The 13,349-nt window shown below is 43.7% G+C and overlaps 1 protein-coding gene across 5 annotated transcripts in view; it reads right to left on the minus strand.

Annotated features, from left to right (window-relative positions):
- ARNT2 (aryl hydrocarbon receptor nuclear translocator 2) overlaps nucleotides 1–13,349 on the minus strand; it is an 861,066-nt gene that overhangs the window by 102,530 nt on the left and 745,187 nt on the right. For all 5 annotated transcript variants that reach the window (XM_069624174.1, XM_069624173.1, XM_069624172.1 and 2 more), the window contains 2 exons: nucleotides 11,895–11,994; nucleotides 1,331–1,469 (listed from right to left, as the gene is read on the minus strand). In XM_069624174.1, coding sequence (XP_069480275.1) covers nucleotides 1,331–1,469; nucleotides 11,895–11,994 — 239 coding nt within the window. The remainder of the gene's footprint in view (nucleotides 1–1,330; nucleotides 1,470–11,894; nucleotides 11,995–13,349) is intronic.

Genomic DNA, 13,349 nt, shown 5'->3' on the forward strand with positions numbered 1-13,349 from the left:
TGTTAAAAAGTGACAAAAAGGTAAAGGATAATAGGGAAACAGTTTTCCAGTAATGATAATCTCAAGGACTGATCAGTTTCCCCATAACTAATTAACAAAAGGCAAGGGAAGAAATCTGAAGGCTCGAGTTCCCTTAAAACAAAAGAAAAATCAGAACAGGTCCAAAAAACAAAGGGAAATGATTGGGGATCCATAGAAATGATGGGAGGGAAAGTTGCTAAAAGAGAAATCTTCCCCAACAACTGGTCCCCGCACAATTCCAATCAGAGATGTGTAGGAAAGAGGCCTTTGACCTCAGCAATCTAAAAGGCAAATCATGCAGAAGACTACCTTACCTCTTTTCCAGACACTCTCCTGTGATTCTTAGAAGGATCACAGGAGGATCTCAGAAATAATAATATAGTGCATCAAATGGGCTTACTCTTTATATCTACCCATGGCAAGCATACTAACATGCTCTGGGACAAGGTTCATACTTTAAAAGGTTGCAACAATAAATATATTTATCACATCAAAAAATCTACAAAAAAAGAAACTACATCCTAGCAATTGCTGGAAGTGTGCACCTAAACCTCAGTGAGCAGGATGTGAGATGCCAGATACTTCAGAGGTCCTGCAGCGAACAGCCTGAACAATTAGCAGAGCAGGTGATACAGTTGACAACAGTGCTTTGTTTGGAATGGATGGGGCAAGATTTGAGAGAAAAGCCTTGTTAATACTCTTGGACTGCTTTGAGAGTATGGCTGGGATACACAATTTTCTACCCACCTTCTGATCATGCTTACACCCCATTATGCACTGTAAACCATAGAGGATCTGAAGATGTACATCAAACATCAACAGTATATAACACCCATGCTGTATCCTGAGACGTGTATGCAATAGCACATTAATGGGGAAAGAGCACATTCTCAGTCACTGAGCAGTTTGACATCTATAACACTATCAACAATATGGGTGTGTGGATCCCCTTCTATATTTCGCTTGCCAAAGAGCAACGATGAGGAAGGCTTTACCTCAGTAAAGTCACTCTCGGATTTTGCTCCTCTCCCCCTTGCCATTTTCGGGGGGACCAGTGGGCGGGGTTCCTGTTCTACACTCCCATCTCCTCACACATTATTCCATCACCTTCACCACTTCCCTTGCCCCATCCTTCCCACTTACCTTAACACCGCCAGCAATCCTCCTATGTCCAGAGGCTGACAACGAGAAGCATGACAGACTATTGTGTGTAGACCCACACACAGCACTTTTGTGCATCTGGATTCACCCAGGGGGCCTCACGACAGCAATTGGGATGTGCATCTAACAGGGAAAATCTTAATTATACCTGTCCAGAAAATGGAGGGCGGCTTCCTGACCAGGCCACTTGGGTGGGATTCAGCTGTCGGGATATCTGAGTAAGGTTCTGTCCAGTAGAAGAAGGAGATTGAATATCATTCACACCGGGCACATGCACCACAGAAGAGCTGCAAGAAAGGATGATAGAGTTAGATGTGGACATTTGGCGTGATTGAACTTATCTAACAATGCAAGACTACAATGTACAACTGCGTAACATGCATGCCTTGTGTCTATGGACAGTTCTAGTGTATAACCCCAAATACGAAGCAGTTAATAAGACTGACACTTTAGGTAACATATGCCATTTAAGTTTCAAATAAACCAGTCCAATGGCCTGCCTATTATTTTCAAGATGTATCACTAACTGCTTGCAACTGTTATGTGCAGTTTCAATGCTGGGCCTTTTTTTTTAATGGCACTTTCCAATTCACTGACATGCCCATTTTACATAACCTGTACGTGCCACTGCAAAGTCCTTCCAATGTTATGCTACATGTAATCTACTAACACCTCATGCTGTCACCAATTTATGCTAAAAGTACCATTTAAATATCTCGAAAATTGTATGCTGCTTGTTCCATCCCTCTGGCCTCAGATTTTAAATCATATGTAGCACTCGATTGTCCAGCCAATGTACTTTAACATAGTATTCATATGGCCTGCCAACAGCATATCTGTTTTATGCCAAAAATCAAGCTTTTAAAAAAAATCAATGTTATGAAAGTGGATACAATTGGACAATTCAGAGGATAAATGGTATGTTACATTATGTTGATTTATACCGTGCACCGCTACCACCCAGGGGGAGTCTCCAAGCGCTGGCGTTGCTCTTGAAGAAAATGGGGGTGGGGAGGTAAGTGGGATTAGGATGAGAGGATGGATTATAACCAGTAGGAACTCCCTTCCGAGTGTTTTGCATGTGGGAGTTGGTGAGGAAGACCCTTTGAGTTGTAACTTTGTAGGTAGGACTCTGTGCTTATGGTGGGTAAAAGTGTTTGTGTTAGTGCGTAGTGTGGTGGTGTGTTGGGGTTGTGCATACTGGCTAGTGTCCATAAGGGATCCAGAGTCGCGGGTGACCCACAGCTGTAAGATTATCTGGTGTCTTGGTATGTACTTGTGTTGTTGACAATTTTATGGACTATGTGCGGTGGTTCTCTCTAGGTGTGCACATAGAGTTGATTCTTGGTTAGTATATTTGTAGTGTGGCTAGCCAAAGGTCTAGAGTAGTGGCGTTGGTTATGTAGGGGGAGCAGAAAGGAGAAATGGGTTAGTAATTCTGTTCGTTTGTTGGAGCTTCAGATGTGACACTTTGGTTGCCGCCTGATGGGGTCTACCCAGGTTCTTGCTTGTGGTTCATCGGCCCATGGCGCCTCCGCTCTAGTTGTACATCAGTGATGTTATTGCTGCCGGTGTCCCTTTGCGGCTATCATTGTCTGTTGAATAACCAGGTTTTGACTCGTTTCCTGAAGGTGATGTTTTCTTCTGTAGTTATAATTAATTTCTTTGGGCATAGCGTTCCAGGGGTTAGCAATTCGACGTGAGAACACTGTTCCGCTGAATTTCCTTTTTTCATAATGTTTCGCCCCTATTTGTAGGTCGTTGCTGGATCTTAGGTCCCTTCTTGGGCGGTACAGGGTAATCTTGTCTCGGAGGATTTCAGCTCCTTTTCTGTGCAAGGCTTTGTGGAGGATGCAGAGTGCTTTGAATTTAATGCATTTTTTTACTGGTAACCAATGTAGGCTTTTCAGTGCTGGCGTGATGTGGTCTTTTTGGTTTAGTCGTAATAGGATCCTGGTTGCTTTATTTTGCACCCTTTGGAGTTTCTAGGTGAGTCTTTCCATCATTCCTAGGTCGAGGCTGTTTGAGTAGTCAATTCTTGTGATTATCAGGGATATGATTGTGAGGGAAGGAGCGGTAAAGGGGGTAATCCTCTGAGTAGTCTTAGGATGAAGAAGCATTTTTTGGTGATTGCGTTGATTTGCGGTTCCAGGGATAGTCTGTTGTCCATTAGTATTCCTAGGTTATTTACTACATCAGTAGTCGCCGGTTCCATTCCCATGCCAGCCAGCCAGTACAGTTGTGGGTTTTCTCTGTTGAATCCTGCAGGTGAGAGCATTATTTCCGTTTTTGTCGGGTTCAGTTTGAGGTTGTTCACTGTCATCCAATTGTAGATGTCTGTGAGGCAGTTGTTTTGTTCCTGGGTTCTGTTTGTTTTCACAATCAGCTGTGTATAGTCTGCATAGTTGTATGCAGTAAGTCTGTGGATTTGAATGATTTTCATCAGTGGGCACATGTAGAGGTTGAAAATCAGAGGAGAGAGGCTGGATCCCCGAGGTACTCTACAGGATATATTTTTGGTATTTGAGGTGAATGGTGGTAGGTAGGTTCTTTCGGTTTGCTTTTTAGGAAATATTTAAGCCACTTTAGTGCAGAATTCTTTATGCCACCTTCCATCAATCTTTTTATTAGTGTTGCGTGGCTGATTGTGTCAAATGCCTCTGATATGTCCAGTAGTATGAGGGCCGGTCAAGGTGCGTTTATTTTCAGGTCTTCCCATGTTGATAGAAGTGCTGATTCTGTTTCTCACATTGGTCTGAATCCAACTTGTGAGTAGTTTTTTTCGACGTATTTCAGTAAGATTTTGTATGCATGGTTCTCCAGGATCTTTGCTGGGTAGGGCAGGTTGGATATCGGTCTGTAGTTGCTCGGGTCTTCTGCACTTTCTGATTCTTTTTTTATCAGTGGTTTGATGTATGCTGATTTGAAGGTGGACAGTAGTATTCCTCTTTTGAGTGATAGATTCATTAAGTTCCGGAAGTGAGTTGCTGTGGTTGAGGATTCCTTTGAAGATGCCGGAGGGCAGGGTTCCCTTGGTGTCCATGATCAGTGTGGCTGAGATTTCTTCTGTGATTGGTTCTAGGAATGTGAGTTGTGGTTGAATTTTCCCGAGCTGTGTTGATGGCCTCCTAGATTGTGTCTATTTTTGATCTCGGGTGGTGGGTGATGTTGTCACAAAGTGCTTTTGTTGGGATGGTGGAGTACTTGCAGGATGAGGGTTTTGTTAGCTCTTTGACGATTTTGAAGATTTCCTTCTGTGGATTGTTTGCCGGTTCTATTTTTGTGGAGTAATAGTATTTTTTTGGTTTGAGGACTGTTGATTTGTATAGTTTGACCTGTCTTTGGTATTTTATTTATAATTTGTCAAATATACCATAGAAGAAATTCTTACATGCTTTCTTGTGTAAAATATGTATTCTCCATATAATGAATCAGCAAAAAATCCCGAAAAAACTTGGTGTTTATGCACCGATTTACATTATATTTAGTGGCTCACAGAGTGAAATGTTTTATGTGTAAATATTTCATATTTTAAGTTTTTGTGTGTGACCCAATACTGGAGAATATTGGTTTGCCCCATCATCTTTCGTCCTATAAATTGTGGTGAAATCTATACAAGGCACTGAAATGCATCTATAGTGGGTTTTAAATTCTCCCGACAACAAAAACAGACAGCTTGCAGTTATGGATAGTGCCTCTTGTTGTTCACCTTAGAACTCTGTATGGAATGAACTACAGGCAGAAACCAGTGTACGGGGACTGGAAGTGTTTACTTATAGTGGGTGATAAAATGTGCACTTTCTACAAACCACTGACAATGGATAAATCACTCTTGGCAAGTATTAAATGGTGTGCTTTGCTCATGTGCTGGGGGCCAAGTGACTTGTGCCGGGGGCCAAGTGACTTATGTCTGGTTGATAATACCTTGCAACTTTAACATTTCCCTCAGCTTACAGTATCTTTAACTCCTTTATATGCAGATGATGTTTTAACCCATTGAGATGCAATACAGAGTAGGTTCTTTGTTTTTAAGTTTCATTTTTTCACTCCTATGGATCTTAAGATTGGTCAGAAATAAACAAATGATTGGTGGAATCTTGAGACACAACCAGACATGCCCACTGTGAGACAATTTCAATAGTTATTTAAAATTACAAAATCACCATTGACAAGGCTGATCTTCTACATGCCAATCAGGATGAATTATTAGAGAATCCTACCACGGCTTACCAACATTTTGCATACTTTAAATGTGTTCATTTATTTAAAATGGATAGGTTGCCTTATTTATTTATTTTTGACATCATTTCAGTCTAAAATTATGGGTCTTGTCCAACTATCTACTGTCCAATTAACAGATCATCACCCAATGTGTGCACCAGTGGTCGAAGTAGGGGGGAGGGAGAAGAAGTAGGACTATGGACTTTGTGGAAAAAAGGGTGCTGTTGCCAGTGGCGGCTAGTGAATTTGTTTCATTAAGTGGATGTAAACATTTGGTACAAATAGAGACTGAGCATAGCGAGGGGGATCAAATTAACAGAGGGAGTTTCAGTGGGGTTTTCCCCCGCAAAATATGTTTTAAATGAAGTGTTAAAACAGTGAAATTTACAGCAGACTTTCTGTGAAAAATTGGGTCAAAAGCTACATAGATCACAGTCGGTTTCTTATGGTAAAACATGAATTATTAGATGCCAAGTCACCAAAGGTGCACAGAAGCATTTCTTAATGCCTTTTCATTATGCCTTTGTCCGCTAGAAGGCCATATTCTGTAAAAAGAAAAAGAAAAAGATTTTCATGCCGATGTTCCCATAAATGTTCATGCTGGCTACACCAATATGTGTCTTTATTCACACATAAGAACACAGGCAAGTTTGCTTTTACCATAATGCCAGTAATGATAGTATATGGAGCGTAAACATGCTGGATCTGCCAATATATGCCAGTGTGCCAAGTAAGGACATCTGTTGGGAAGGAAAGCTGGGGACCACATGATCTACTTTATTCTCCTTTCCCCGGCCATCATACGCCCGTTTGCCGGGTCGATTTTCTCAGCCTGTTTCTTTCAGTATCTGGTAATTCCATTGAATGGCAAACCATCTAACACCAAACCTTTGAATTTTATCCATCGAAATACCATTCCATCGAATGGCCATTTCATTGCATAAAATGCGATGGATCCGTCGATATGTAATGTTAAGATCAGGGGTTAGATTAGGGTTAGGAGGTTAGGGTTGGGGCTAGGGTTAGATTAAGGGTTACATTAGGGTTAGGGGTGGGGCTAGGGTTAGGGTTGGATTAAGGGTTACATTAGGGTTAGGGTTGGGGCTAGGGTTGGGGCTAGGGTTGGATTAAGGGTTACATTAGGGTTAGGGTTATGGTTGGGGCTAGGGTTAGATTAAGGGTTAAATTAGGGTTAGGGCTAGGGTTAGATTAAGGGCTATATTAGGGTTAGGGTTGGGGTGGGTATGCGGGTTTGGGTGGAACCTCCCCTCCCGCCCCCCAATATTAAAAAATAAATTAAAACGTTACAAGGAGCTGGCCAGTGACGAAAATTCAGCACTCGACAGTTCCATGTAATGTTTTAAAGTTACAGAAAAAAGCACTGAAATGCGATCTTTTACATGTAAAACTGCATTTCCATTGAAACTAGTCCATTTATATTTTCGATGGACTGGTTTCGATGGAAAGGCACTTTTACATGTAAAAGATAGCCTGCCGATGCTTTGGCATTAGATGCTTTGTATTCGATGGTTTGGTATGTCAACCCTTTATTTTTGATGCAATCACTATAAACCGTTTCTTTCTTCTGGCCTGAAACGGACACCACGGGAGTCAATGGTTCATGACTGTCACTTGGGTGGGGGCCATCACTGTTAAAAGCATGCTTTCTATGTGCTGGGCACTCTTGTTTTCCAAAAGGTGCATCTAACACTTTTATGGAAAGAAGAAAAAAAAAAGACATTTCCAAACTCAAAAATGCTGCTTAAGCTTGCATTCACTAGTTTTCTTTGAAATGTGTTTCTATTTTTGTTAGACTACCACACAACATACCCTGTAATTTTTCTTCTCCGTGTTTAATCACAGGTTATAGTCATAAAGATGTTATATACGCTTAATCACAAACAAATGCTTCTGTTGTGCGGACAGCAGCTATAAGGAAATTAAACTGTGGCTTCATGGGTGCCAACTTTTGATTTTCACCACAGGGGCAGAAATACCCCCAACCTCTGCTATGAATATAAGCAACCGACCAGCCTAACCCATGTCCTGGCCAAACACGATTTATAGTACTTGTTTTTATAAGCAATTGCAAAAAGTCATATGATTAACAAACCGTTTTTCATATATAACATCTCAGCAACAGTCTTTCAACCCGCTAAGCTACCCTGCTAGCCTTCTACTGTAGAGCGAGTCTATGGATCCCTTGGTGTATTATAGATCACTGCATTACCAACACTACTTTGGGTGCACCACTGCTATGGAAGTGATTTAAAGTGGAATTGATGTACACTGTTGAGTTTGGAAAGAAGCAGCATGACATAAATTGCACCATTTTAAAACTATAATTTTGAACATTTCCTTTCAGCGGAGTTCAACTGCCAGCTCCAACCCCTCGGAACTCCGCCCCTGCCTCCAAACTCTACCCCCACCACGGCCCTTGTTGGATCTCCCTCCAAATTATGTCAATTTCTGTTCCGGATTGCCATACGAATACACATAGGACAGCAAAGCCATCCACTTTAAAATCCATGTTGTCCTCTTTTGTTAGTCTTTGGAAAGAAAAACGTACATGTTTCTATCATACTCAACCAGCCACCGGCCAAGCAACTAGTATAAAATGATATTAAAAACGTTCAGTGGACAGCCCGTTTTTTTAGAAGACGTGCACAGGAGGTGGAGTTATTAACCACAGTTACCCACACATGGCATAGTGGTGCGGGCACTGAGGCGAACGAAGACATATGAACACAGTATTCACTTTTAGAGCTGCTAGGCACAGCGTAGCATCTCGGGCAGGGGTGTGCTTGGCTGGCAGTCACAAAGGCATCTAACCAGGGCTAAAATACTGAGGGGCTCTGAAATGCACAATGGGAAGGTGCGTTACATGAACTGAGCATATGCCAATTTCATTCAATTTTCACGTTGAAGAAAGTGCAGAGGTCAAATAAACATTCGCTAATTCAACAGTTTCCTTTAACATTTCTGACTAATTATAAACGGTGTGCATCTTTTATAAATAAGAATATGTAACAATTAACAAAACATGCCCTGAAGCAGGATGGCAATAGTATTGGGATGGAAATGAGTCCATCCCACCCACCCTAGGCGCTTTAGAGTGAGGTGAATCCCATGAATAGCGTGATGTGCTGGGGGGAAAGGGGCTGTGTTAGAGAAGTTAAGCTGGGAGGCAAGATCACTGGCATTATAGATGCATAGACGTAGTGCGCGCAAATAAAGAGGCACCATTTTATAGTTATGGAAGCCGAATGCAGCCTTACATGGCTGCGTGTAAACCAAGGCCCGATGGAGAAACATGATCAGGCCCAAACGCTGAGCATGGGTGGACTGGCCTATAGGGAACTCTGGAGATTTCCCGGTGGGCCTCTGCACCCTGGGCCTCGTTTGAGTTCTATTTCCAATTGTTCTCATAGGAAAAGGGTTGGGCTTGCTGGAAAGGTGTAATATGGGGCCACTTTGAACATTATTTCCAGGGCCCCTTTTGGTTCCCAGTCCACCCCTGACGCTGAGGACAGATGAGCCTGTGCTGCCGATTCCCACAGAAACGTACTCTTGTTCCCTGACTGTTGCAATTATTTCCTATCACAATAAGGAATGGGCCCTGCAGGACTGTGAGACAGCGCCAGGCTCCTCGCCATGCCCGTTCATCACAAGTAGGCCAACAACAGACCTTGAACCCCCACCCAGACCACCAGGACGAACAGCACCCCCCCACTGACCCTGTCCCAGAGTCCCTGCATTCCCAGAAAAGTGAGCGACCCCAGCCTACCCGCAATAAAACAAATGGGCCTAAAAAGCCTGAAAATGCATGACCATGTCACATCTTCCCATAAATACACCCTTTGCAGTATCCGGTACAGAGGGGGATACATTATAGATCAAAACGAAGGTGGAAGCCTTGGGAGCGAGGAGCGCAATAAAGATATGGAACAGAATGTTTGGGTGAGCACGATTGTATTTCTTCCCCTCCCCCTGGTGCCAGTGCCTGGACCTTCCAGCTGCCATAATGCCATAATGATGTAGTAGTAGCCTTGATACAGCAACAAGCAAGGAATGGGACACTGGTCATGGGGTGGTATTTGCTGGGGATGGTGGGAACAAGGTATGCTTTCTTGATGAGGGGCCAGATCCAAGGTTCCTTGAGGTTGGTCAGGACTGAGTTCGTAGTGAACGAGGAGTTGATGATCGATGTGATACTTGGTATGAGGGCTTCACAACACTCCTTGATGAGGGGAGCGGGGCTTTGTCTCTCCTTGGCATCGAGAGTGTTTAAGGCCAGCGACGATCTTGGAGATTTCCGCTTCAGTGACAGGGAGGAAACTGAATAGGGTGGTAGAGGTAGGGGGTGGTGCAGGGGAAGTGATAGGAGATAGGTTACTAGTGGATGATTTGAAGTGGATGAGGTCTTGCTCATTCTGAATTTAGTCTTGGAGCGTGGTGATTTTATTCATGGCGGCAATGTGAAGTTGACACCAGGCATCATCTTTGGTGAAGTTTGCTGTAGGTGTGAAAGGGCATTCCAATTCGCGCAGAATGGTAAAGAGTTTGTGTCATTGAGATTGGGCTTTGGTCATTCTGTCTGAGAATGAGGTGGCTTTGGTTGTATGGATGGCCTGGTTGTACTTTGGAAGCGTGTTTTGTTAGCGGCTGTGGGGGATTCGCACCAGTCAGATTCGACCAAGCATTGCTTTGAGTTATGATATGATATTTTATTTGTATCGTGCACATACACAATTGCTTCAGAGCTTGATGAGGCAACAGAGGGGAACAAGGGAGGACAAAACAACGATCTAACTATGCCCAGTGACATTGAGAACACGAAACTGCAGGGGAGAGGGAAGAGGGAAGTGCAAGGGAGAGGGGAGACGTGGAAAGTGCTGAGCAAGTTACACAACAACTGGTAGTGCAGCCACCAAGGTGGCAAGTGCAAGATTTAAAGCGCAGACAGGGGGTGTGAAATAAGTGCAGGAAAGGAGACTGTAGGGTTACAGATAAAGGCCCAAGTGCAAGGGGTGCCAGTAGGTAGTGCAGATGTGTGGCTGGTTCGGCAGGGACCTGGGCCCGAAATCAGATGGTAGCCAGGTGCACGGTGCCGAAGCAGACAGATCAGCAGGGGAGAGGCAGACCGAAGGCAGAAACAAAGAGGAAGGTCTTGATGTGCTTCCGGAACCGGAGATGGTTCTACTGAAGTTTCATATTGGCAAGCGGGCTGTTCTAGAGGGAGGCCCCAGCCGAGAAAAGAGATCTACCCCCAACTCGAAGCGACTGACCCTGAGGGAGTTGGAGGAGGGGGACTGAAGAGCTTGAGTGGGAAGGTATTTACAGAGGGAGAGTTGAAGGTATCTTGGACCCAGGCCCCAGAAAGCCTGGGACTTGAATTTAATCCTTGCAGCCGCATGGAGCCAATGAAGAGATTTCAGGGCTGGAGAGATACAATCCCAGGGCTCAAGGCCAAGGACAAGTCTCGCAGTCCTGTTATGGATGAGTTGCAGAGGGAGAGATTTTGAAAGAGGCTGTTGCAGTGTCCAGCCTAGAGAGAACCAGAGCTCTGGAGACAGTAAGCTTCTGGGGGAAGGAGAGAAAAGGAAGAATACCTCTGAGGAGGTGCAGTTGGTAGTTTGACTTCTTCGAGGAGTCGGAAATGTGAGGAGAAAAGGAGTGTGGAGTCCAAGACGATCTCTAGGTTCTTAGCCTTGCAGGTGGAAGCAGGAAGAGGGCCAAGGGAGGCAGGCCAGAGATGACGGGAAAGGAGGGTTGAACATCTCCCTTAAGCCTCCATAGCAGTCTAAACAAAAAAAATCTGTTGCAAATGAATACAAGCAATCCAGGAGGATCCCATTTAATTAACCATCTAACACGTCTTTGAAACTGCCCCTCCCCCAACCCCATAGCACATCAATGCCCCCACTCCCACTCAAACCTTGCAACAGTATGTGCTCTCACTCTTGAATGAGTAGCAGATGCACAGCTTCCACATTGTGTCTAGAGCCAGTGGCAGGCGATCTCTCCCATAATTCAGTCCTCGTCAATGTGGCCCATTATGGATTGGACTCAGGTGGGGGCATTGCTCTGGACTGCGTCATTTATGGACATGGTTTTAAAAAAATCGAATTCTATTATTTATACTGATATCATTTAACCATTTGTATGTCTTTTCTAGGTGGGCATGAATCTATAATGAAATGGTTCCACCTAGGTATTTGTTAAGATTTAGACAATGCTTTTCAGCATGGTAGTTCTTCAATCCTGAAAGGTACTGTCCTTCAATGTACTGACTAGTAGCCTTAGACTAGTGAGTAGAAAACATATTATTCCCAGCTGTAGGAAGCATATTGTTTTTTAGTTGCATTCTATGGAGAGGAATGTTCTCCTATTTTAAAATATTTCTAGGCCAATGAATCAAATTAAACAGAAAAAGATATGCCATGCAAAAACGATGGAAAAAACATTTGACCAAACTCAGAGTCACTAACCTGAAGGTCTTCCCGCCATGTCCCGGCTGGAAAGGGCTGCCTTGCGAGTACAGCTGCTGATTTCCAGCAGCTGGTGCGGACGCCATCATTTTCTTTTCCGCTATGAAAAATAAAGATCAAGAGTAAATCAAAAAAATATATGTACCAGGCGATCCCATTCTACATCGGCTAATGTTCCCATCTAAAATGCACTGTGTGCCACCCAAGTTCTGACAGGGAAATCTACCACATGGGATGGTGTGACCATCCTTTCAAACAGTGTGCCAATCAAAGTGCCTGCAGCAGACATGCTCATGCCACATATGTCTGTAAAAGATCAACCTATGGGGGCAATACAACCTCTTAAAACATGGGATACGTTTGGCCATCCATTCATTCATCAAATGTATTCAACCAAGTGTGTTTAACAAACCAATCTCCTAACACATGTAATCAAAATGCCCATATGTTCAACTAAATGTAACAGGCCAACCACCTACAACCTTGTGCCACCCACAGCGCATGAAACATACAAACCTCCAGCCATATGACACTTGATGGCCCTTCCCTTTAAACACTGCAACATTTGCAATATACGAGACAAAGCCAAGGTAAACGTGCCCATTTATTTCACTGACGTCAGAAAGACAGACGCGCTGCTACTTAGGGATTCATTACAACTAGAACGATAACAGTAAAATAGGTGGCATCACATAAGTACTAACAGCAACGTTAATGGCATGGAGGCATTTACTTTTGGTGGTAAATACTGTGATTACAGGTAGAATACCACAAAAAAACCACCAATTTGTATCTCCACCCAATAGGTCCTCTCAATTTACCGCTATTTTTGTTTCCTAGATGTCTTGGATTGATTACAGCAACCAGAATTCCCTGCAGCAACAACATATGATTTAAGCAGCAACACCTGAGTTGTACTGCCTGTGTCAGAGGCCTAAATCTCTTGGTGGAGAACCTCATCTGGACTGCAAGGCTTAAAAGGAGTTGTGAACCAGAGTTTGCCCTTCCCCCGTGAGAAGAATATAAATATCCGCACACACAAACACAACTACTGGCTCCATTTCCCCTAGTTCTGCCCTTTTGACATTAGGCAACCGCAAGGAACAGCAGAATCGTCACTTTATGATAAGTCATTTATAACGCGCCTGTACACAAGTGTCTCTAGGCGCGACAAGACAAGGGAGGGAAGACAGAGGAAGGACAAGACAAACGATCTTACTAGGCCTTTTGTCATTCAGATCGTGCGAGTGTGAGAACGACAAGTGCAAGGGGGAAGGGACGGGGAGTGCAAGGGAGAGGGGAGGGGAAAACAGGGCTGCAATGCTCGGAGTAAGTGCAGCCAGGGCAGCACAGCTCTGGGTAGTGCAAGAACAAAGTACTATAGTGTTATAGTTACAGCCCCTACTTGCATGGTAGGTCCGGAGGCAGTGCAAGGGTGAATTATCAAGAAAGAGC

Source organism: Ambystoma mexicanum, chromosome 11, assembly GCF_040938575.1.
Source record: "Ambystoma mexicanum isolate Mex_15411 chromosome 11, UKY_AmexF1_1, whole genome shotgun sequence".
NCBI lineage: Eukaryota > Metazoa > Chordata > Amphibia > Caudata > Ambystomatidae > Ambystoma > Ambystoma mexicanum.